A 26,067-nucleotide genomic window follows, 5' to 3' on the forward strand; every position below is an offset into this window, starting at 1 on the left:
TTGGATCTCCTCACTGGGCAGGATAATTCTAGGCCTTCCACCTGGGAAGTATTTTTGGATCAGGTGCTAAAGTCTCAAACGTCTAGCTCCCAAAACCACCTCAAAACTGCCCATTCCCACATTAACGAACAGAGGGTGGTGGATGACCAATCCATTCAAAGGAGGCAATAGCAACTTTAATCATAATAACGAGACTGTGAGACAATCATACAGGTTTGAAGCTTTAAATGTTGTTGGAAACCTTCCAGATGATCGGTTAACCCATCAGCTTCCTCAAAGAGAGCACTTGATGGTTCAGGAGAAAGGTGCCTTCATAGGTATCTCCTGTACCCAGGTGCCTTCCTGAAAAAGCCTCCTTATCTCCTCTCGGGTTTTCCCTACCTCTCATGAAAAAATGTGCTCCCTCCCAAAAGCATCTTATCTTCCTCCTTCATCCCCCCCACACGAAGCCTCGATATCCCCACCATCACCAGGCCTCATATTCACCCTCACCTCTGAGACCTCTGAGGTCTCTCCTGAGGTCTCAGATCCATCCATCGCATCTACCACCCACTGACGCCTCCAACATGCCCCGTCCACTGACTGACAATGCTGATCCTCTAACCACCCGCACCATGACGAGGCATCCAACCCCCTCCCTCTGGCATGGGCAGTCCCTCAAATCAACTCCCCCCTTGCTTTAAGCAAGCCCCTCATCTCCGTCCCCCTCCAATTGCCCCCTCCAAACTCCCATTGACAGCTCCCATCTCAGTATGGATAGATCTGCTGCTGCAACCGTCACTGACTGACTCCACACCCTACCTGTCAGCCTGACTGGATCTCCGGTTAGGGAACAGATCAGTGACAAACTGCAAGGATAATGCTCCACAGTGTATGGGGACGTCCCGAATCATTGACTCACCATGATTTCCTAACCAACCTACTCCCTGTGTGTCTTGCCAGCAAAAGTTCTTCCTGTTGAGTTACGATGATAGCATAATCATCGGGGAATGTTCTCAAGATATACTCTCAGTCAGCAAGTGTTACATTTTATGAATAACTAGTTTTTGAGGTTTCTCATTCTCATACCAGGATCTGTCATTGCATGTAATTGAATTTAAATATGAAACTTCAAGTTCCATTTCTTTTAAATAATATTGCCAGCAATATTCTGGTTCCCTTTAGGCATTGCCCCGTGGTCCCTTTTCTCACAAAAAAAGCATTCATGAAATAAAAATGAAAAAACTAGTCCCTGTGTGAATTCAGATAGAATATGGGGCAGGGCTTTGGCCCCAAAATGGAGTGCGAGGTAGTGGAGGGTTAGCGACAGAGGCAGGCAGCTGTATAATTTCACACTATTTTGCCAGCACCCACGTCCTTTCTCCTGAGCCATTCTCCTGAAGGTCAGATTAGGGGTAGAACAGTTACATGCTACTCCAATGGGTAGTTTGTTAAGATCATTAAGAGGTCAATTAAAGCTTTGATCAGAGGCCGACTGGAATTTTCCTGCAAAAGGTCCTTCAGCTTCGAGTGCCTGTTAGACATTCAAACTTAGATGGCTACACTAGCCACAAATTTGTCAATCCAGGCAAAATTGGATAGTTAACTGCTCCCGGTATGATGCTGGGTCAGCACCGGCACTTGAATCCTTTGAAATCCCCACCCAAAAGGGGAACTCCTGCCTGGCGAGTGATCATTTTAATAAGGCTGTTTCATCCCAGAGACTAGCTGCAAGTAAACATACAGTGGACAATCAGAGTTACACTAATCTGTTGCACTAGCTTCACTGCCATGTCTGCCATTAGTGAAGTCCTCTGTGACCTTGCATGCTTATACCACAGAAGAAACTGGGTAGGGGGGAGCCAGGTGGGTGGGTGAGTGGTTCGGCAATTTTAGTGTCCCATCCAAAGTGGGGACTCAGTGGTGGAGTAGCCCTACGTTTTTCTTGGAAATCCTGACATATATTAAAGCCAAGCTTCATATCGGACAACTGATGAGCAGCAGTGCCACACAGGCCCCCACTGTACCTCATCTTCGGGAGGGTAGGATGTAGCTAGAAGTGTGGAGAAGGAGGGGAGGGGAGCTGAACCTGAAGGCAGTTAGCAGCAATCCACAGTAACTTTATGAAGACCAAAGGATCAATCCTACTCCCAGACATATATTTTTTCCCAAAAGGTCTTTGGGTCTTTTTCCGCTCAGCCCATATTGCTCCTTAAAGGACCACTGGTGAATCCATTCAACACCAACTACAACTGGCATGACCTGTAATCAGAGACCTACAATTGACATAGGAATCTATTCCAAATAAGCAGCCTTCCGATGGAAAGACGTTGGTGCACTGTTCGACCCTTTGCAAGCCCACCTGAGAATTGCAGCAGGTGGGCCTTCGATATCTCATTCCGGCGGCCTATTTATAACATGCTAACCCATCCCTCTAATTTGTAACTTCAGCAACAGAAGGGATGTGACCCTTCATTTTAGATCAAAGGAGTTTGTGATGCCAAAAATGGTAATTGCTAAAAACAAAATGCTTGTCTGTTGTTTATTAATATACAGTTTAATATATATCTCCCTTCCTTCGCCTGGCTCCTCATTCTGTGCCAACTATGTCTCCCCTCATGCCACCTTTCATTCTCTGCCCATACCCTCTCATTTCCCTTCACCTCAATATGCCTGCCCCCGTCTGCCACCTTGGATCAATAATTGCCCCGCTTTCTAGGGTGGCACTGTGGCACAGTTGTTCGCACTGTTATCTCACAGCGCCAGGGATCCAGATTCAATTCCGGCCTTGAGTGACTGTGTGGAGTTTGCACTTTCTCCCTGGTTTGTGTGGGTTTCTTCCAGGTGCTCTGTTTTCCTCCCACAGTTCAAAGATGTGCAGGTTAGGTGGATTGGCCATGATAAAATTGTACCTTAGCATCCAAAGGGTTACAGGGACAGTGCGGGGGAGAGGGCCAAGATATGGTGCTCTTTCAGAGGGTCGGTGAGGCACGATGGACCGAATGGCCTCCTTCTGAACTGTAGGATTTCTATGGTTCGAACGTTATTTGACTTCAAATGTGACCTTTGGTCTTGAATTCATTAGGACATGGTCAAGATAAAATTAACAAGTATATGCAATATAGTTCAGAAGTTGAAGAAGCTGTACCAACTTAAAGTTTTAGCAATATCATAATCATTTAATAGTACACATAGAAGGTTGAAATGGTTTCAGGAATACTGAAATTTGATGAAGGACTAGTTCAATTAAATATCAATATTAAAATTAATGTAAAGAGGGGCAGCACGGTAGCGCAATGGTTAGCACTGCTGCCTCACTGCGCTGAGGATCTGGATTCGATCCCGGCCCCGAGTCACTGTCCGTGTGAAGTTTGCACATTCTCCCCATGTCTGCATGGGTCTCACCCCCACAACCCAAAAAGATGTGGAGGTTAGGTGGATTGGCCACACTAAATTGCCCCTTAATTGGAAAAAACAATTGGGTACTCTAAATTTATTTTTTTAAATACATTTTTAAAATAATGTAAATAGTATTTGCTGAGTAAAGTCAAGTTTTAATTCAGTAATTCAGACATTTTTCGATCAACAGGTTAATCTAATTCTAATACTCTCAGATATTGTAAGTTAAAAATGGTGTCTTACCATTAGGTTCTGCAGGAGCAATCCATTCAATAAAGAGCTCTGTGGAACTGACAGTTCTAATTATTGGGAGTCCTTGTCGTTCAGGTGGAGCCTGTTCAGTTATTTCCACAACAGGATTGCTTTCAATACAGCCCCCAGTAGTACAAGCCTGGACGATGAAAGTGTATTTTGTAAATGGAGTCAAATCATTCAAAGTCACAAATGTTTGGAGGCCTTTATAATGCGCCTGAGCCACAGGATTGCCTGGTGTAGTAGATTTCAATATATATCTCTCAATAGGTCCCGAAGCATTTGATGGGGTTGTCCAGTTCAACAAAACTGATCGTGATCCAACAAATCCAACATGACTCAAATGAAGCAACCCAGTAGGCTGGCCAGTCTTTGTGCGATAGCTAACAACACTGCTTCTTGTGCTACCATGAACATTACTTGCCAGAATATAATAAGAATAGGTTGTGTAAGGTGTCAAACCTGTATCACAGAAGCTTTTGAGACCTTTAAAAGAGGAAAGTTATATATTTGTTTACTCAAATAAATTGCTGTGAAAAAAATTCAACGTACATCAGGACTGTTAGAAATTATAGTTAACAGCTTTTTGTAGTATTTACATTCAAAGGATTCATTTCTTCATGTTCAATCTTAAGAATAAAAAATAAATTGCTGCACATCGGCCATGTTCTTTCTGTTCCAGATTCTAAGTGCTCCCGCCAGCGGGGAATCGGGACTGTGTCCTGCTGATGCTAGGAGCATCACAGGGATAGGATTCTCATGGCTTTACTGTGCAAAAATATGCATAGCGCCGAACACATTGGTTTCCCTGCAGTTACTGGAGTATGGCCGCCATTTTGAACTGGCACCCTGATCCCAGCATCCAGGGACGCCCCCCCCCCCTCTCACAATGCAAATGTTGACCCCCTTCCTCCTCCCAGCTGGCAAGGGGAGCACTCCCAACCCCTCATCAATGGGAGCCATGATGTGGAGATGCCGGCGTTGGACTGGGGTGAGCACAGTAAGAAGTCTTACAACACCAGGTTAAAGTCCAACAGGTTTGTTTCAAACACGAGCTTTCGGAGCACGGCTCCTTCTTCAGGTGAATGGAAAGGCTTGTTCCAGAAATGTTTATATAGACACAGTCAGAGATGCCCTGGAATGCGAGCACCTGCAGGCAATCAAATCATCAAAGATGCAGAGAGAGAGGTAACTCCAGGTTAAAGAGGTGTGAATTGTCCCAAGCCAGTTCAGTCGGTAGGCCTCTGCAAGTCCAGGCTTGTTGGTGGGGGCCGAATGTAATGCGACATGAATCCCAGATCCCGGTTGAGTCCGCATTCATGCGTGCGGAACTTAGCTATAAGTTTTTGCTCAGTAATTTTGCGTTGTCGCGTCTCCTGAAGGCCTCCTTGTAGAATGCTGACCCGGAGATCAGAGGCTGAATGTCCTTGACTGCTGAAGTGTACCCCAACAGTGTACAGGAAGTGTACCCTTCCTGTTGGGGTACACATCAGCAGTCAAGGACATTCAGCCTCTGATCTCCGGGTCAGCATTCTACAAGGAGGCCTTCAGGAGACGCGACAACGCAAAATTGCTGAGCAAAAACTTATAGCTAAGTTCCGCACGCATGAATGCGGACTCAACCGGGATCTGGGATTCATGTCGCATTACATTCGGCCCCCACCAACAAGCCTGGACTTGCAGAGGCCTACCGACTGAACTGGCTTGGGACAATTCACACCTCTTTAACCTGGAGTTACCTCTCTCTCTGCATCTTTGATGATTTGATTGCCTGCAGGTGCTCGCATTCCAGGGCATCTCTGACTGTGTCTATATAAACATTTCTGGAACAAGCCTTTCCATTCACCTGAAGAAGGAGCCGTGCTCCGAAAGCTCGTGTTTGAAACAAACCTGTTGGACTTTAACCTGGTGTTGTAAGACTTCTTACTGTGCTCATCAATGGGGGGGACATTCCCCTCCCCCCCGCCACTTGAAAAACAGGTCACCCTCACAACACCATGCACTCATGAGGGTCCTGACGGTTGGGTGGGCTCAGGTTGTGGGTAATGGTTTGAACCCGAGACCCTCCCCCGGGTGGAGGTCCCGTGTTGGATTGCTGCTTCAAGAGCTAGGCAACGGGTTCAAACTCTAAAGTGGCCTTCTCACTCTGAATGGCTCTGCCTGACAGCTGATGAGGAGACCAGGCAGTTCAGTGAAGAATCAAATCAGGAGCGCTTTCCCTTTCCTCACATCTGCTCCCTCACTCCTATGCTTTTGAAACTGGTACCAGAGCCTTTCTAGAAAGCTCACAATACTTGAAGAAGCTTGAAATCCCCTGGGATATTTTGAAATGCTAAGCATTAATTCCATTTCACAGGGCAATGCCAGGAGGAACAGGAGGTTTGTTTGTTTATCTTTCCCTTCATTCTTGAAATATCAGAAGTACCCTCCACTGATCCTAATCGCATTGTTTATAAACATTCTTGTTATGATTGACAGCTGCTGACCACATCAAAGCAACAAAACGGATCACTTCCTCTTTACTAAATGGAGAAAACACTTAGCATTAGGAATAGAGAATCCCGGCCATCATGCCTAGTTGTATAATGGTCACAATGATGACAATTATCAAACTAGTTTGATAAATTCATGAACATCCAATCAGCTGTTCAATCCCTGATATTAAATTAATGATGAAATAGAAAGCACTGGTATTATTATTTGCCTTAATTTTGCAAGACTTGATTTAGAAAGAAATTTACACAAAGAAAGGACAAAACAATTACTTTCTGATCAGAGATCATCCACTTTGAAAATTATTCATTCACTTAGACTTGTTCTAACTATAAAGTATAGTGTAGAAATTACTTGGGGTGACATTATTATATTGATGCTTAATGTATGGGTAACAAAGCTTATTCAATGCTATTTTAACCATTATCCTATCCAAGTAAATTGGTTAACACCCTGCTAAAGTAACAACAAAAATAATTTGATATGAATGTGTTTAGCATTTTTAAGGTGCTGAGGTTCTTCCCACCCTCATATCCACAGTGTCTTCCAATGTCTCCTTAACAATTGAATTGGCTAACTATTCTTTATAAGATCATGTGATTTCAAACACAGTCTTCAATTTCACAGTCAATTATAATACTTTAAAAACACATTGGGGCTGAAATTGGTCTTTACCGCCTGAACCAAAGAAGCAATAACAAATTGGTAGCTCCTTTTACATCCCATCCAATTTTCTTTTCCATTGGAGTCAGTCAGGTGGTTGTGACCTGGGTTGCCAATTTGTTACTGGCTATTTGTGTTCCTGCCAAACACCAACAACAACCCAACACTGGGGGCTACAGTAAGAGTTTGTCAGTAAAATATTCAACCCACCTCGGAAAGAAAGACATAAAAATCATTGCAAAAAGTGATTTGATGTTCAAGTCGAGGGGTGAGACACTTAAAGAACGGTCAACAGGGAGTTTGATCACTTGCTGGATGATCGAATGTATCATTTATTTCAATGTACTTATAACTAACAGGTGTATTGTTGACAAGTATATTGTAATCAGTCTATTGTTTTGTTTATACCTCAGATAGGCATTTGTGTTTAATTTCAGCTTTGACAGTTGTCCCATTATCTCTCATAATCCTCATGCCTGATCAGTAGTGTAGCCTGTCAGGCATAGAAGGTTATATCTTAGTATTGATGTAAAATTAGTTGCCCATCAGCTTTGTACATGTGTTTAGGAAGAAATTGGGCTCAGTAGCACCCCCTTTTTATGGTGCCTGGAGTGCTCTTGGGAGTCGGGACTGAAAATGGCATTAGCGCACAACAGTTAATACCCGCCAGATCAGGTTGATCATGACATCAATCAGCGTTAACATTAATTTGACGCCATCACTTCCATTTTGGATTTCAACAAATCCGCCCACATTCTTTCTTAAACTTGCACAGCTGAACACATGTTAAGCAGGCTAAAGGACCCCACCCCACACACTGTATATGAAGGGAGTTTCATCTTGCACGTTTCAATACTGGTTGATTTTTTTCAGCTGTTGCTACAATTTTACACGTTTTTAATGTTTTCCATAGTGGATTTACGATTCAAAAGTTTACAATGAGCAGTTTGACCATTGCTTAAGGACAATTTCGGCACAACTAGGTGCTCCCAGACATGGTTGTACTTATAGGTCTTCATTTTGGAATAGGGCATGACTGGGAGGATGTTCAGAAGCCACATCAAGCTGCTAAAAGAGGGAGGACGTGGAGCTGGAGAAGGGATGAGCAGGGGCCATGTCTGCTCAAGGTCTTTAGGGAGCACTCTCCTGCGGACCGCAATGACAATCCCAAATTTTGCAATGTCTGTGCTTCACTAAGCAAGTCTTCACTGGAATCTGCCAACTGCTGCAGCCCCAACTGTAACCTCCACGCATTAACCTCCATAGCCATTGTCTTTTAGTATATTTTGACCAGTTATCTGGAAGGCCACCATCCTGCCCGCAGAGAAAGGGCATCCCTCCCTCTTTCCAGCTCCTTCACAACACCTTCAGTGCAGCGTTAGAAACCTTGGATGCCTGCGAGTTAAATTCAACTCATCTGCTCCATCCACAATGCATCGCCCCTTTAAGAGGTGCCGGCTATCTTTAAACAATGCAGACTAGTTTTAACCAGAGCAGGCTAGCTCTAAGGAATGCTGCTGATTCATGCAGCCAATCAGGAGCATGGCTAGGGCTGGCTGTATGCAGAATTCATGCTAATGAGAAGGTAGCGTGAAGGTGCCTGGAAAGCCACATTGCAACCCCTGTGCCCATTTTTGGATCTATCCAATTTAGCCCCCACTAAATACTTTTGAAATAAAATTGTATTAAAATAGTGGATAAAGGAACTTCACATGAATGTTTTATTTTGCAAGCTCAAATCACACTGTGCAATTTTACTCAATATGCTTTCTTAACTGTTGGGCAGTTAGTTTGATCTAGAACATGAAGTGAGTAACATATCGGTGGTGCTTATTTACTTCAGTTTACCTTTAGCTTACGAATGATACGGAGTGCTGAATATTCATCAACAGAGATTCTTAGTACGGTGTCTGGGAAAATCACTGGGGCTGGTTTAGCTCACCAGGCTAAATCGCTGGCTTTTAAAGCAGACCAAGCAGGCCAGCAGCACGGTTCGATTCCCGTACCAGCCGCGCCGGAATGTGGCGACTAGGGGCTTTTCACAGTAACTTCATTGAAGCCTACTCGTGACAATAAGCGATTTTCAATTTTTCAATTTCATAGTCACATCACAGAAATGTAGGGAAAAAACATTTGCCAAATATATTTCTTACTGGCATTGGGGTTGTGCAGCACCAATCCATGACGCCCTCACTAAAAGGGAACATTCACTCAATTCACCCAGTCTACTAAATTCCTAACCTTGGTTACATCTCCTTAAAGAACGTAATAGAGGTGAGCATCTTTGCCACAGGAAGGCAAGGAGAGTCATCCCCAGGCCATTCTGACCAGCAGGTGGTTCAGAACACATAAATACAAACCAGTGACAATAATCTGCTTGCCCTTTTAACAATGGGCTGAAATCTTCAGCTGCGCCCGCCGCAAAATAGGCACGGACGCGCGCAGACCGTGTAAAGGTCGATTGACCTCGGGAGGGAATTTCTGGTCGCTGGGCGGGCGCGGCCGAAGACTCCCGCCCATGTGTTAGTATACAGACCAGAAATAGAATGTAATATGGGAAGAACAAAAGCAATTCAATTCCTAAATTTAAAAAAAATTGCTTCCAATTATATAAGAACATTAATTCATGAAAATTATAACGAATGTCAAGATTTTCCACGATCTCATTGCTAAATAACTACTAATTTCAGAGAAAGAAAAAAGCTTACCAAATGGATACTTATCCTGAACTGTATGAATTTCTACTCCATCTCTGTACAACATATATGTGAGCTCATTCGTGTTTGGTGCGTCGGGTGGACTCCATGACAGATTAACAGCAGTAGAATTCAAAATGTGGGCTGTTGGTGGAGGTTGCTGAATTGGAGCTGCATTAATTAAAATACAACTTTTAACATATTTTAAAATAAAGGAACTTGCACTTATATAGCAACTCACAACCTTTGGATGTCCCAAAGCACTTTCCAGCCAATTAAGTGCTTTTAAAGTGTAGTCACTGCTGTCATGTAAGAAACATGGCAGCCAATATGCAATTTTGCACATTAAGGTCCCACAGGTAGCAATGGAAGAAATTGCCAATCATCTGTTTTAAATGTAGGTTGAGAGTCAAGAGACGGTGAGGACACTGGGAGAACTCCCGTCCTGTTCTTTCAATGGCATTGTGGGATTTTTATCTTCATGTTCACTAGATAGGGCAGACTGAGCCCCCATTTAATGTTCAGGTGAAAGAGGACACCTCCAAGAGTGCGGCATCCTCCTCAGTACTACACAGAATTGACAGTGCTCAAGTCCCTGGAATGTAACTTGAACCTGCAATCTAAGGTGCAAGTGGAACATTTATTTTCTTTTGCTTTGCAAATTCTGATCATAATTATTGACCTGGAATTTGCTGAAAAATGACACATGGTATTATTAATGGGCAAATCAGTCAACTACTTGTGATGAGGAAGAGATAGCACATGGATTCCTAATCGCTGCAGCTCCTGCCCAATTTGTGCCATGAAGTTTGCGAAAGTGGCACATCCTTAACTTTCTCATGAGTTCCATAAAGTTACTGCATTTACATATTCATTGCCAATTAAACTTGCTGTATAAAGTTAAGTCTAGTTACTAATAGCACAAATACTCTTTCAACAACGGATAATTGTTGGTGACTGCCAATCAACCATTCTCAACCAAAAAGTGAACATTTAAAAGTGTGGAATCTTATTTTTTTCAGGCAGTGAATTGTTGAATTTTAAATTAAAATTTTTCTTCTTACGTTCCCTTTCTGCATTAATTCAATCTTTCTTTCTTTTTTCTTATTGGTCTTCCTGGGCCAGATTTGACATTCAATTCAGCCTTTTTTTTCTCGGCCTGCTAATTTCTCAATCCTTAAATCTCATTGTTTGAGGTGATATGATACACTGTTGGTCCCTTTGTTCACCAAGGTCCCAGATGGCCTCTTCCCCTTGCACACACCATTATTAGCTTGCACTTCCCAAATTATTTTTGTGCTGAATGACTCGGAGAAATGTTTAATTAACTGAGCACACCACAAACTTCCCAGCTCCTGCAAATTCCAGACCATTAATGTGTTGCCCTTATTAGTGAGGACATTTTATGACCAATTGCTGAGTTGCTCTTAACCACTGGCATCCATCCAACAACAACTTTCATTTATGCTGCACTGCCAACACAGAAAAACATTGCATACTGCATAGGTTAAGGCCATCGTCACAAATGCATTTAGCCTACTGTGCTATCATTCACAAGCACAATCTATCTGTTTTGGTCATATTTGATACCTCAAACTGATATATAACGTACATAGTAGATTCATAAATTAAAACGTTTTTTAAAAAACTGACTACACTGGTGTTAAAATGATTATGATGTACTAAAGTAGAGAAAAAAAAATCCTTGAATTTTTCCCAGTCACTAGAATTTGCAATTTGAAATGGGACTGTCAAAAAAATGTCACTTGTACGGTACTCCAGTGTCAATTTGTAAATGAAATAAATTTGCTTGCAGAAAAATAATTACTTACTATTACTGCAGCCAAATGTGTTGTTCACATCCAAGTGGCTCATATTGTGGGCACATACATCACATTTTAAACCCGTTACAAACTGTTTACAGAAACATGCTCCATTTGTTTGGTGGCAAGTGGCATTAACACTGCCTGCAGGGTTACAATTGCATGGATGACAGCTGTAAAAACAAAGAAAAAAGATACAATGATTCTCACCATGTCACATAAAAGACAATAAATAGTCCTGATAGCTTTACTCTAAAATTAATTTATGTTTGATAACTTGATAGTACTTTGTCCAGTACTTCAAAAACATTAGGTGAAACTCTTCGTCAAAATTTTGTTTACCAGTTAGACTAAGAACTTTTGTTTAAGAAGATAATCAACCCATTATTCATTTTCAAAATTCCTAGGGCTGGTTTCTCCATTTCTGAGACTAAGGGCGGGATTCTCCGAGCGCCGACACCGAAATCGCGTTCGGCCATTGCCGGAGAATCCATTTTTATGCCGGAATTGCAGGCGGCGCTGTTTTTCCAATTCTCCGCCCCCTCAAAAACAGCACACTGGAGGAGTACGCCGCACGGTGTCGGGACAGCCTCAGGACATCATCTGTGGATCTCTCCTGATTCTCCACCCCAATGGACCAACTTCCCGACGGTGTCGGTCGCGTGTCCTCTCATTTTTCGGGGACCTCGCGTGGCGGCTGTGGACTATGTCCAGCGTGCCACAGTCGGGGGGGGGGGAGCCATTCTGCTGGCAGTGGGGGGCTCTGGCTGGGGGACAGTGGGGGGTGGTCTGGGGCTGGCGAGGGGAATTACAGGGGGAAGTATTTGGCAGTCCGGTTCCGGGCGCAGCCGCCACAGGCTGCTGCCATGTGCATTCACAGCCACGGATCCGGCAATTATGCGTCCATATCGGCAGCTACGTGGCGCGGCTGCTAGCCCCCCACCGGGCGGAGCATCGGTGCGGGGGTGGCGCCGACTTTTTGTTCGTAAGACCTAGCGGATCCGGCAGACAAAGCTGCAGAATTGGAGAATCCAGCCCTAAGTGTTGACGCCACTGCAGGATTCATGGAGTTCCACGACATCAAAACTGGCACCGCACCTGGAACGATTCTGCTCCTGTTGAGGGGCCAGCACTGGTGCCATGTGGAATACAATCAATTCCAATGAGAAACTGTGCAGGATTCGCCGGATTAGTGATTGACACTCAGTAGGCTGACAAACTGCAGCCGCATATCCACACTTCATTCCCCAAACACACAATCCCAGCTATGGCAGCAAGGAGCGCAGCTCCACGGTTCACCGAGGCCAAGCTGGAGACCCTCCAGGATGCGGTGGAGATGAGGCAGATGACCCTGTATCCTGGCTGGGAAGGTAGATACCAGCCTTTTCCATTCGGCTTGCCTGGGCACGGTCAGCGCCATGGGCAACACCATTCAGGCGCCTGTTCGGGTACACAGAGGGAAAATTCAGAATATCCACATTACCTAACAGCAGGTCTCTTTGCTGACAACCCGGAAACCCATCTCTGAATGGAGTCTGCATCGGAGGAGTTTGATCTTGGACCATTATGCCTGGGGTGTGGGGGATGGGGGAGCGGAGGGCAACAGGGCTCTACCCATAGGGGGAGATGAGGAGCTTGTACTGGGCTCCACCCTTGGCTCCGCCCATGGCTCCTCCCCCTAACCAGAAGTATAATGGTTGATGCTGAGAGCCTGCCTGCCAGTTCATCTGGAGTTCATCTCATCACAGGCAGGCTCTGTTGTAAGACGATTAAAACCACTGTTCACTTCTAACCACGTGTCGCGTGACTCAACAACAAAAGCAGCAAGCTGCCTCTACCTCTAATGTGCATCCTTGGGACACACCTAGACTTAGCACTAGACCATGTAAGATCAAGAAGATTGAGAATCACTGAGTGGGCACTGTGAGGCCGGGAGGCAAGGTGCTGGTCTCAATCTGTAGCGAGGGGGAATGGAAATGTGCAATGTTCACTATTAAAACATGTTACACCTGATATATGTGCAGCTACTGTCATGTTAATCTTCACAGCGGGCCTGCCGGCACCCACACTCCCTGTTGCGCACCGCTCCCCCATCCCCCACAAGACTCCCAGGGGAGCTCAGGTGAGTGCAGCACTCAGCAGGAGAGGGTCATGCCTGGGTAGTATCCTGATACTACATAGACAGACTCGGCACTGCCCAGACATCCCCTCGCACTATTTGGGTACCCCCCTCAAAGCCCAAGCATCTCCTTGCATTGCAATGAGTGGATTAGGGCTGCATCCTCACTGACTCCTCCTCTTCCTCCTGATGTGGCCTTCAGATGCCTGCTGACAATGGTTGCGCCCTTCTGATGGCAATGTTGAACTTATATGGGCCAAAATCACGGTCTAAGTTATGAAACTTGCATCAAAGCAGCAAGAATGCCTGACAGTGTTGGAAGTGGCCACCAGCATAAATAATGCCAATTTCTACCTTCAGGGCTTCCATAGCATCAGCACTAGTGACATTAATAAGCCCAAATTTGCGACTGTAGGCTTTGAGCCATATCAGCCATGTTTGAAGGATACAAGAGACCATCAGGGCCAACAAATTTGAGGCATAATCTGGTCTATATGGAAGGTTCTTCCTAAACTGTCCATACAGCAGACGTGTTGCTTTAGCAAGCTAACAATCTATTTCACATGGTTTCTGGCTTGCAATATTCACCCATGGTCCACCTGCCGTCAAATGGTGGTGGGTGTGGCATCATCAGCTAGATGTAGCGAGGATATCCTTTCTTTCCTAGCTGCCACCCTCAGGTTCATGTTAGAGGACTAAAAGTGGTGTGAACAGCAGACTGCCTCAAGATCAAGGCATCTTGGCTGCTGCCAGAATAGCAGGCATTCACTGATATAATGGTTTGTGCATGGTTGCGCACCAATTATATATTGATTTAATTCAGTCATGTGGCTCATGTACCTCAGAACCACTTACTTGGCTTCTTGAACCATTAGTAATCCCATTACCCTGGCAAAGCCATGTGCTCTCTCATCCTGATTTTTCATGCTTAGACATAGGATGATGTAATCACATATAAGGCTTCACATCTCATTCCAAATGCTGAGATGGATGGCGTACAAGGAGTTGATCTACATGTTACCCACTCCCACCTGGAGTGATTTTGGCCCATAAAGTTTAATATGACTGTGATATTTAAGACTCCTGGCACTGTTGTCCTTGACTTGGTGTGAGGTTGCTGGGCCTCTTGAAGGAGGTGACATAGAAATACGATCAACTCCTTGTTGAATTTGGGTCACCTCAGGCATTACTCCTGGGTGAAGTGTAGGTATAAGAAATTGCTTCAGAAAACATTTGGTGGAGTCTTCTTCGGAGAGAGCACCTCCTTTTCCGTCTTCACAGAACGTCTCTCTGTAACCCTTGGTTTCAGTTGGATTGCTGACCCAACGGCACTAAAATTAGAGCCCCATACTTTTTGAAATGTGTGTTTATAGATTACCAAATCCTCTGTCCTCCCTCAATGGTTGCACCAGCTCACCATTCGGCTTTCATACACAAGTCACAGTACGTTCACAAACTTTGCCACAACAGAAATAAATCAAAAGCACTTTGCCTGCAAACCCTTTACACAACTTTTAAATAGTGCCAGTGTGGGTGGGCTTCCCCATTCAGTTGAACAAAATTGAGTGATTAGCACAGGCTTTCAGTGGTTATATATGGTCTACGTTATGAAGCCTGCATAAAGCAGGAAGTGACTGATCATTATGAGAGCTCTCCTGATGCTCTTGGTGTATATAAAACATCCCTTTACTCAGCCCCATCCCAGTTTGGGGTACCCGCTGACAGTGTTGGAAGTGACCAACAGCATGAATAATGCCAATTTCTGCCTTCAGGGCTTCCATAGCATCAGCACTAGTGGCATTAAGAACAAAGAAAAGTACAGCACAGGAACAGGCCCTTCGGCCCTCCAAGCCCGTGACAACCATGCTACCCGACTAAACTACAATCTTCTACACTTCCTGGGTCCATATCCCTCTATTCCCATCCTATTCATGTATTTATCAAGATGCCCCTTAAATGTCACTATCGTCCCTGCTTCCACCACCTCCTCCGGCAGCGCATTCCAGGCACCCACTACCCTCTGTGTAAAAAACTTGCCTCGTACATCTACTCTAAACCTTGCCCCTCGCACCTTAAATCTATGCTCCCTAGTAATTGACCCCTCTACCCTGGAAAAAAGCCTCTGACGATCCACTCTGTCTATGCCCCTCATAATTTTGTAGACGTCTATCAGGTCGTCCCTCAACCTCCGTCGTTTCAGTGAGAACAAACCGAGTTTATTCAACCGCTCCTCATAGCTAATGCCTCCACACCAGGCAACATCCTGGTAAATCTCTTCTGCACCCCCTCTAAATCCTCCACATCCTTCTGGTAGTGTGGCGACCAGAATTGAACATTATACTCCAAGTGTGGCCTAACTAAGGTTCTATACAGCTGCAACATGACTTGCCAATTCTTATACTCAATGCCCCGGCCAATGAAGGCAAGCATGGCGTCTGCCTTCTTGACTACCTTCTCCACCTGTGTTGCCCCTTTCAGTGACCTGTGGACCTGTACACCTAGATCTCTCTGACTTTCAATACTCTTTAGAGTTCTACCATTCACTCCATATTCCCTACCTGCATTAGACCTTCCAAAATGCATTACCTCACAATTGTCCGGATTAAACTCCATCTGCCATCTCTCCGCCCAAGTCTCCAAACGATCTAAATCCTGCTGTATCCTCTGACAGTCCTTATCGCTATCCGCAATTCCACCAACCTTTGTGTCGTCTGCATGGAGCCGAAATTTGCGACTATAGGTTTTGAGCCACATCATCCATGTTTGAAAAGCAGAGCAGACTCGATGGGCCAAATGACCTAATTCTGCTCCTATGTCTTATGGACTTTTACAATATTGGTATATATTAACTAAATCTTGACATCCAAAATGTACTACAGAGGCTTTCCTTATTTTGTTCCCTAAATGATGATATCTGAACTTACGATGAAATCTGTAGCTGGCTAGATATTTATTACATATGCTAATTTTCTGTGATGTTGCTGATGGATTGCTAAATTATTGGCATAGTGAAACATCGGAAAAATGTGAATGATTTTTCTGTGTTTAAAAGGGACCTTCAAACTGCTCAACATTGTTTCTGTAATTATTTTTAATGACGAATGATCAGTAATATTAAAACAAAGAAATCTGATTACATTTATTCTCTAGGTGAAGAAATTCATCCACAGTAATCAGTTTAAATAGTTCATTCTTCATTCTTATGGGATTGATTCACTTTCCAAATGGATGGTGAACTTGAACGTATTAGTTATTTGTGAAGTTCTCCACCATTACATCACAGCAATCAGTTATTAACATTCTGTTACGAAGAAGCAAGAGGTTTAACCAGGCAATACATTTTGGTACACAGTATGACACTGGATATTATGTATACTGATCAGAAAAAGACAAAAAATTCAAGTCCCCAATTGGTGTTCCCACATTAAAAAATAATAGGGATGCCCAGTGGTATATTCAATAGTCTATTGCCCAAGGCAATGTACTGTGTTACAACGACACCCTGTTGCTTTAAATTTGAGCTTATTCCTATATTGAAAAAAATATTGCTTCAACGTGAAAATACTTAAACAAAAGAGGACCATTTAAATGGAAGTTCAAATAAAAAATTAAACCCGAATTTAAAAGTTTAAGACCATAAAGCACATTTTAGGCAAGGCAAGTGTCCACTTTCCTGTTCAAATAGGCAAGAGGCACCACAAATATGTAAATCAGGGTCATATCCATTTGCAAGGCTCCGAATACTATTTTTATGTACAATTTGACAGATTAGGTTCCACGAATGCGAGACCAGTTACTTTTTATAAATAAATGTAGAGTATCCAATTATTTTTTCCAATTAAGGGGCAATTTAGCATGGCCAATCCACCTACTCTGCACATCTTTCAGTTGTGGGGGTGAGACCCACGCAGATTTGGGGAGAATGTGCAAATTCCACACGGACAGTGACCTGGGGCCAGGGTCCTCAGCACCATGAGTACTCTGCCAGTTATGCAAAATTTTGAGCAGTTAAAGCAGTTATCCTCAAAGATCCATTCTCACCCCCGCCTCCCCCCCCCCCCCCCCCCCCCCCCGGCCTGCCCCTCAATAGGTCTGGCAGGTCTGACCTGCCAGCTGGTTCCTTGCAGAAACCAGACGATTTCCAGCCTGCTAAAATCAGCAAAAATGCAGGGCCATATATGTGTCCATTTTGAGCCAAAGTTAATCATTAGCCCCATTGATTTTTTTTCCCACATCAATCCACAGAATTCCAATGTATGCGCAAGTGAAAAATATAACTCAAATGAGCAACAACTTGCCTTCCACTTCCAGGATTAAAATCAAAATAATGTTCCTTGCAGTGGTCACAGCGTCTCCCAGTCACTGAAGGGTCTCGGCAAACACATTGTCCCGTGACACCATCACATATCTGATGTATTGATCCTATTGGATGGCACTCACATGGCAAACAACCACTGGAATTAACCAAGGGAAGCATAAAACCTGAAAATGCATCATGTAAATTATTTATAAAAAGACAGACTTTAGCATGCATATGCAATAGATAGCAAGACAGATGATTTTCTGAAAAATTATAAAATAATTGATATTGAAGGTGTACATATGGACCATTAACCCACCTACTTTTATCTTAAAATTACTTATGGGGATGAATGTACCAACAGACTGCGATAAGAAGTCAGGCTAAGGATCACATACATGACTCCTCACAGATGCCACTTCTGATCACTACCAGGAGATACTAGAGCTGGGATTCTCCGTCCCAGTTTTTCCCGCCACTGCTGCCAGCAAGAACGGAGAATTTGGCTCTCAACCAAAGCGCCATTCTCTGCAGTGCGACTGGAGAATCCTGCTCCCGCAAACGGACAGAAAATTCCGGCCTAGGTTTCAGCCAGGCATCTCTGCGTACATCGGTCAGAACACCAGTGGATCATTCGCCTCAGCCCAATTTCATGTATTCACCAATTACGTAGCAATATTGAGAAAATTCTGAGAACTCACTTGTTCGCTTAGTTGGCTATTAAATAATGCTCTACTCACAGAATGCCTCAACAAATGGAATAAATAAATAAAAGAATTGGAGGCAACAAATCCTTTGTTTTCGTTTCTGAAATGCTTGCAAAACTTTATTGAATAATTATAATCAATTTTGAACATTATTTATTTGATATGTACAGAATCTAAAGAATGATCAGATTGTTGCCTCAATGGACCGTATAGCAGGATTACAAGCAAAGGAATAGCATCTATAGGCTAATCCTTCAGTAATATTAATGGGAAAACGCTCAATGCACTCATGCGTCATTATTCCTTCTGCTTCTGTTACAGAGGTATCAATGTTTTTAAAATCAAAAGTAGCTTCTAGTCTTCTATGTGTTAATATTATACTAATAATATAATATATGGTTATTTAGATTTTCTTTAAATATATGGTATATTTTTAAATATATAGTTTATGACTATTTCATAACGTTGCGTTTTTGGTTACAAATATCCATTTCCTCTATGCTGGAACACATTGGCCGGGATTCTCTGATCCCGTGCCGGGTCCGATAAACGCGCCACCCCACTCCGACGCCGGGCCACGATTCTCCGGCGCTGAATATATGGCACCTGCCGTCGTGCCGGTCGGGGGCCGTTGAAAGTGCCCCCCCCCCCAGCAATTCACCGCGCCACGACGGGCCGAATGCCCGCCGTGTTCGGCCGAGTCCCGCCGGCATGGGTTACCATTAATCTCACCCGGCGGGACCTCGGAATTCTGGCTACGGGGGACATCCTGGTGGGGGGTGGGGGATCCAACTCCTGGGGGGGGTCTCCAGGGTGGCCTGCCCCGCGGTTGGGGCCCACCGATTGGCGGGCGGGCTAATTCAGTGGGGGGGCCTATGTTTCTCCACGCCTGACCCCTGTAGGGCTCCGCCATATTTCCTGGGAGCCGGCGCAGAGACAGGAACCCACACGCATGTGTGGCTTCACGCCGGCCTAGCGCGCATGCGCAGACCCGTGCCGGCTGTGGCACACCGGCTTTCAAACGCCGGAGCAGCGGACACCACTCCGGCGCCGTACTAGCCCCCTAGGAAGGGGTGAATGCTTGGGCCTGGAGGCCCGTTGACGCTGGAGTGGCTCGCCCTGCTTTTGACGCCGCTGTCAGAACTTGGCTGTGGGATCGGAGAATACCGACCATAAGCATTCCACAAAAACACAGCACAAAGTTATTCTGTGAAATTATAAAGCCAGCACCATAAATCTTTAAAGGATGAAATTTGTGTTTTGACAGAAAACGGAAGATGCTTGTCACTTTCTTTAATTAAATCAATAATTAAATCACATTTGTAAAATCACACATTTCCAAACCGTACACCCCACAGTTTCCTTTTTATTAATTATGTTGCAAAACAGGCACACTCCTGTTTTTATTAAAGGAACATCATACCACAGTCACAGTCAACCATAGTTACTGCTCATTATCCAATTTCTCATTGTAAAACCTGAATTTACAATTAACTAATGGAATATAATGCGAGGGCGGAAGTGGTTAACACTGTTGCTTCACAACTCCAGGGTCCCAGGTTCGATTCCCGCCTTGGGTTACTGTCTGTGTGGCATCTGCATGTCTTCCTCGTGTCAGCCTAGGTTTCCTCCGGATGCTCAGTTTCCTCCCAAAAGACCAGAAAGACTGGGGGCGGGATTCTCCGCCGGTGGGATTCTCCGTTTTTGTGGGCGCCAGAGGGTTTCCCGACGGCGTGGGGCTGCCCCACAATGGGAAACCCCATTGATCGTCCGGCGTAACGGAGAATGCCGCCGGTGGGTTGAGGCTCAAAAGTGGTGTGGCGGGGTGGGGAATCCAGATGGTGTTAGGTAATTTGGACATTCTGAATTCTCCTTCTGTGTACCCGAATAGGCACCGGAATGTGGCGACGACGGGCTTTTCACAGTAACTTCATTGCACTGTTAATGTAAGCCTTATTGTGACAATAAAGATTATTATTATTATTATTAAAAGCTAACTCTTAAATAGTGTGAATACATATACATTCTTTGATTCATTTTTCAGTATTTGCTTTTTGATTTTTAAAAAACTCTAACATATGCAATTAATGTAGAAGTAATTCAAATATTACAGAATAGGTGGGATTCTTTGCAAGCTATAATTGTTTTCAAATTAACTGGTTTATTCAGATAACAGTGTTTAGATAAAATATTTAAATAAATGAGAGCCAGAATTAGAGATCAGAAAGAGTCCGAAATTACATAATGGAGAAATAATAAAAAAAAATATTTTTATGCCATGATTATACTGACCGAATAAGCTGTAAAATAAAACCACAAAATTTTATTCAGAGTCAAGTTGTCATTTATTTTATCAGCAGGATAGGACCTAAATTAAATTCCAACTAATTTAACAGTGATAAATACAAACCAATTATTCCTTGGGAATTAAATATTGTCTCGATGAAATTTTAAGGAATAGACAATTAACTACACATTCTGTCAGATCAATGAAATGATCATTTTGTGAAGAATTACTATATTAGTCATTATTGCAGCAATTTTTACTGGTGAGCTATTATTTAACTCTTATCTGTATAAATTACATTTTAAATTCAATCATATAAAGCAGAAAATTGTTTTACATATTACCATGGTATCAGACTGCAGATTGGAGAAAGGTGATTCTTGCTGCTGGACCATTGCTGCCCATTAAATGTATACTCTTTTTTTCATGGAAATACGATAGCTACAGTGGAATACCATTAATTCGAATGCCACTGTGCTGATTAATAATGCAACTGGGAGTGTTAAATGTGGAGTTTGGAAAGAACACTTCCATGCGCTATAAGATTGGCCCTATTAGCAAACTCGTAAATAAGGCCCGAGCTATTTTCTCACCGTGCAAGATTCATGCTGCAATAAGTTGCATCAAAGCCATCCTGCTGAACAATGGCCGCCCTGATCAGATCATCACTCGTTGTGTATCGCGCAAACTCATGAGTGGGCCTAAGGCCAACATCTTTGACCCTGACAAGTGCCCAGTCTACCTCACAATACCCTGGAAGGGCAAAGTGTCTCAAAAATTTGAGCATCAGATGAAACTAGCTATAACACACTGTTACTATACAGTAGCAATAAGAGTGGTATTCTCCATTAACATGATGCTGCCATCAATCCAAAATGATGTTCTGTCTTTCCCACAAATGAACAATGTAGGCTGTGAATTTCAGTGCAAGTGCTATGCCAGGTATGTAAACTGTGAAGCACAATTTTCACAAAATTTACCAAGGGTCAGTTTCAGTGCGGAAACAGGTCCAAATCCCGCCAGCCCCAGCGGCACGACCCGGACCGTAATTTTTCAAGGACTTGTGAAATAAAGATTCCCTCTGTAAAAAATGCTGCACCTGTGGCACTAAGTGTCTGATTTGCCTGCCCCTGGGATCATCTATCAAGGAGGCACTGCATTTAAACAGCTCCATAGCAGTTGCGTACAGTCAAGCCAGAAGGATGGCGATGAAGAAGCCTGCTCCCAGCTTCATGGAAGAGGCCCTCACTTGTCTGCTGATGCTACAGAGAGGAGAAGAGGAACAATCTACCCTCAGACTGGCCGGAGACCCTCCAGCCAAGATCACAAACCCTGCCTGGGATACGGTTGCTGTCCAACAACATGCAGGTTGGGTGGATTTCCCCTGAGTGTCCAGGAATGTGCAGATTAGATTACGGGGAGCAGAGGGTGGGGGAGGGGGGGGGGTTGGATCTGAGTAGGTGGCCCTTTCAGAGGGTCAGTGCAGATGAGATGGGCCGAATGGACACTTCCTACACGGTAGGGAATTCCATTACTTTTAGAATTCCAAAATGCTCATTGCTCAGTGTCAGCACTCTCCGCGAGAGGATGGGGGTGCAATGCAACAAGAAGATGAATCGCCGACTATGTCTGTCAGGTTAAATGCTCCCAGTTTTCTCTCTGCAGTCCAACTTGCGGTCACCCTGAAGAATGGAACCTTAATCCCACATGTTGCCACCTAGCAGGACCCCAGCATTCGACCTCCCACTAGCTTTCTCACATTCCCAGTATTGTGAATGCTGGAGCTGCCAGCCAATCCAATCGGTTGTCAGCTCTTGAGAGCAGGACTTCCCCCCCAGTGTGTGGTTTAAATCTCACTTTCAGGCAAATCAGTGCATCATGGCTGCGGTGTTGAGCCTTTCAGTGAGTCGGCTCAATGCCGATTTTGATTCCAGGTGGGGGCTGGGGGGTGATGTCGCATTTTAACAGTTATCAGTCTCTGCAGGAGTTGTAACAATTTATAGGGATGGAAGTGGCAGAGTCACTTCCATCCCTATAGGGGCAGCATGGTAGCACAAGTGGATATCACTGTGGCTTCACAGCGCCAGGGTCCCAGGTTCGATTCCCCGCTGGGTCACTGTCTGACCAAAAAGGTCAGATGGGGTTATTGGGTTATGGGGATAGGGTGGAAGTGAGGGCTTAAATGGGTCGCTGCAGACTCGATGGGCCGAATAGCCTCCTTCTGCACTGTATGTTCTACGTAAGTGACCTGGGTGAATGGCAAAGTCACAAGGAGAACTGACTCTAAGCAAATGGACAGGGTGATTAGTTTCCTTTACATACAATGTGGACTGATCTTACTTATAAATTTGGTCTGGAGTGTTTATCTTTTGGTAGTTTTTATTTTCATAAAGTGGCCGACTGGACCCTGTAATGATCAGTTACGGAGCGAAGGTGTCATACTGTTGAAGAGTGAAGAACTGCGGTTGCAATTACGGGTATCATGCCCAGTTGTGTTTTTCACGATAACCTGGCCACATTGAGAGGCTGTAAAATTAGTCTCCCCTCTTCTTTTTCCTCCTTTTGTTCATCATCTGCTCCTTTTCTTCCTTTCATATCCCAGTTGCTGCTCTCCTTACTGTTTCGCTGGTGACAAGGGCTCTTCATGATAATGAGGTTGTACAGCTAGCATAAGGCTACCATGCGTCCTGACATTGCCTCTTCCCATCTCTCCCAGGACAGACCACACAGCAGAAATATTGGTTGATCATGCTAATGGGCTGCTCTACGATTTATTGTGTGTCAACATTGCTTTCATTGTGTGCATGTTTGGCACGTGCGTGTAGGTTGCGCACAGGATTGATTAGCAATGATTTCAATGGATAACCCCAGTCACCCAGCAGCCACCCTTTGGTTTTCCAATGTGGCTCAAATTACAGCTGGCACAGTGGACTGCCATAGAACTAATCTATCATGATTGACTGTTTTGATTCTGGATATCAAGGATTAAAATGCATGATTCTCTGAATATTGGTCACACATTAGCTGATGTTGAGGAAATGGAATCATTTTTGATTGTGCTATTGAGGAGTTGATTTGCAGCACTGACATAGCAATGTGCAAGTATCATTGGCACCCTGCAGCAGGGGAGTGCATAAAATTCAGTGAAGCCACACGGTCACTTTAACTGCTGCACTCTGAGCTTTAGCAGACCTTGACTCATCATTGTTTTTCAGAAAGTATAAATACAGGAGTCTCTGAGTGTTGCTTGAGTGCACTGAGTGTGAAGTCAGGAGATTGGTGAGTAGTAGAATTTGGTTAAAATTGGAACTGTAAATAAGTTCAGAAAAATACATTTATGTAACACAATAAAGATGGCAGGATGGGTGATCTGTCATGGCTGCAATATGAGGGAGCTCCTGAATGCCACTGCAATCCATGGCAACCACATCTTTAGTAAGTGTCTTGAGGAGCATCAGCTCAAAGGTGATGAGCTGGATGCTGAGCTGCAGACATTGTGTTGCATCAGAAACGGGGTAAGTTACCTGGACGCTTTGTTCCAGAAGGCAGACGCACCCGTTAGGAGAACAGTTTCATTTGATTTGATCAGTGGTCATGGGCAGGAGGGTCTGACTGCGAGACAGGCGGATAATTGGATCAAGAAGGTGGGAGTGAAAGAGCCTCAGCCTTTACAATTGAGCATCATGTTCAAGGTTCTTGCCGTTTGTATCAACAAGCAGGAGAGCTGCAGCGTGGATGGACAGGCTGACTTGTGTGGATGGCACCATGGTGTAGGAAGCCATTCAATGGGGGGAGTTAAAAGAATGTAGCAGTAACATGTGACCTTCTGGCCAAGGCAATAGACTCTGTTCCCCACAGCTGAGAGTGAGAATCTAAAAGATTATGTTGTGGGGTTTTGGTTTGTAGGACACTAGTACCAGCATTGGGGAAACTGGGGGCAGGGGGAGTATGCTAGGACGGACTATGCCAGAACCATGCTGGGGCCAGTGTTCTGGCAAGTTGTATAACTAAGGAAGTATAGAGGGCTTTAAACTAAATAGAGGGAGGAAAGGATCATTTTGGAGAAGATTGAGTAAATTAAAATGAAATGACCGCTTGAGGCGGTCCTGTTTCACCTGCCTCCAGGTGTGGTTCCGCTGCCCTTATTTGGTCTAGGTGATTCTTCAGCACCTTACCTCCTATTGAAACCTCATAGGATATGGGCCCTGTTTGGGACTCTACCGTGCCTTTGACCCACGTTGGTCCATTCCCATAATTCTTGACCCAAACCGGTGCCCCCACCTGGAAATGTCTCTGCTGCCGACTATTATCATGCCCCCTGCGTTGGGCCTCCTGTTGTTTCTCCACTTTCCCCGTTAAATTTGGGAAAAGGAGACTCAGCCTCGTTCGCAGCCGCCTTCCCATTAAACGTTCAGCTGGCGGTATGCCCGTTGTGGAATGCGGTGTGGTCCTATAATCAAACAGCCAGCGGGAGAGCTTTGTGTCTATTGACGCTGCCGGCTGCTTCTTGAGTCCCGCTTTAAGTGTCTGGACCGCTCTCTCTGCCAGGCCGTTGGTCGCTGGATGGTAAGGGGCCGTTTTGATGTGACGGACTCCGTTTTCCTTCAGGAATTTTCCAAATTCCCCCACTTGTGAATGCCGTTCCGTTGTCCGACATCAATACCTCCGGAAGTCCATGTGTTGCAACCAAGGCCCTGAGCTTTTCAATTGTCGATGCTGTGCTTGCCGTATTTACCCGGTGGACGTCCAACCATTTGGAGTGGGCGTCCACTATCACCAAAAACATTGAGCCCATGAAAGGGCCGGCGTGGTCAATATGCAGGCGGGTCCACGGTCTGCCTGGCCATTCCCACGGGTGCAATGGCGCCGCTGGTGGCACTCTTTGCTCCTGTTGGCACTCCTGGCACTGACGTACCAAGGCTGCTATGTCTGTGTCCAAAACTGGCCACCAAACGTAGCTTTGAGCTAGCATCTTCATTTTAGACACCCCTGGGTGTCCGTGATGCAACTCAGTTAAGATTGCCTGACGGCCCTGAGCTGGGACGATTACCCGGGCTCCCCATAATAGGATATCGTCTTTGACGGTTATTTGGTCCCTTCTGCTCCAGTATGGGTGCATCTGGGGCTCCACTGGTCTTTCCAGTTCCCCTGTTAGCAGTAAATGCTTCATCTTGGCTAAAACTGGGTATTTTTGCGTCCACGACCGAATATGTTGTGCGTCTACTGGTAGGGTGTCCAAAAAATTTAGAGTAATTACTGTCTCCTCTACTTTTGGTATTTGCGGCGGAGTGTCCGGGAGGGGAAGTCTGCTCAAAGCATCTGCATGTGCTACTCGCCTTCCCGGTCTGT

At 44.6% G+C, this 26,067-nt stretch overlaps 1 protein-coding gene across 7 annotated transcripts in view; it reads right to left on the reverse strand.

Moving 5' to 3' along the window:
- ush2a (Usher syndrome 2A (autosomal recessive, mild)) overlaps nucleotides 1-26,067 on the reverse strand; it is a 1,354,742-nt gene that overhangs the window by 1,039,221 nt on the left and 289,454 nt on the right. For all 7 annotated transcript variants that reach the window (XR_005462328.1, XM_038811752.1, XM_038811743.1 and 4 more), the window contains exons 14-17: nucleotides 17,723-17,906; nucleotides 11,315-11,478; nucleotides 9,495-9,653; nucleotides 3,622-4,116 (exon numbers count right to left, since the gene is read on the reverse strand). Coding sequence is in view for 6 of the 7 variants with exons in the window: in XM_038811752.1 (XP_038667680.1) it covers nucleotides 3,622-4,116; nucleotides 9,495-9,653; nucleotides 11,315-11,478; nucleotides 17,723-17,906 (1,002 nt within the window). In the remaining variant the exon portion in view is untranslated. The remainder of the gene's footprint in view (nucleotides 1-3,621; nucleotides 4,117-9,494; nucleotides 9,654-11,314; nucleotides 11,479-17,722; nucleotides 17,907-26,067) is intronic.

Source organism: Scyliorhinus canicula, chromosome 1 (genome assembly GCF_902713615.1).
Source record: "Scyliorhinus canicula chromosome 1, sScyCan1.1, whole genome shotgun sequence".
In the NCBI taxonomy this organism is placed as follows: Eukaryota; Metazoa; Chordata; class Chondrichthyes; order Carcharhiniformes; family Scyliorhinidae; genus Scyliorhinus; species Scyliorhinus canicula.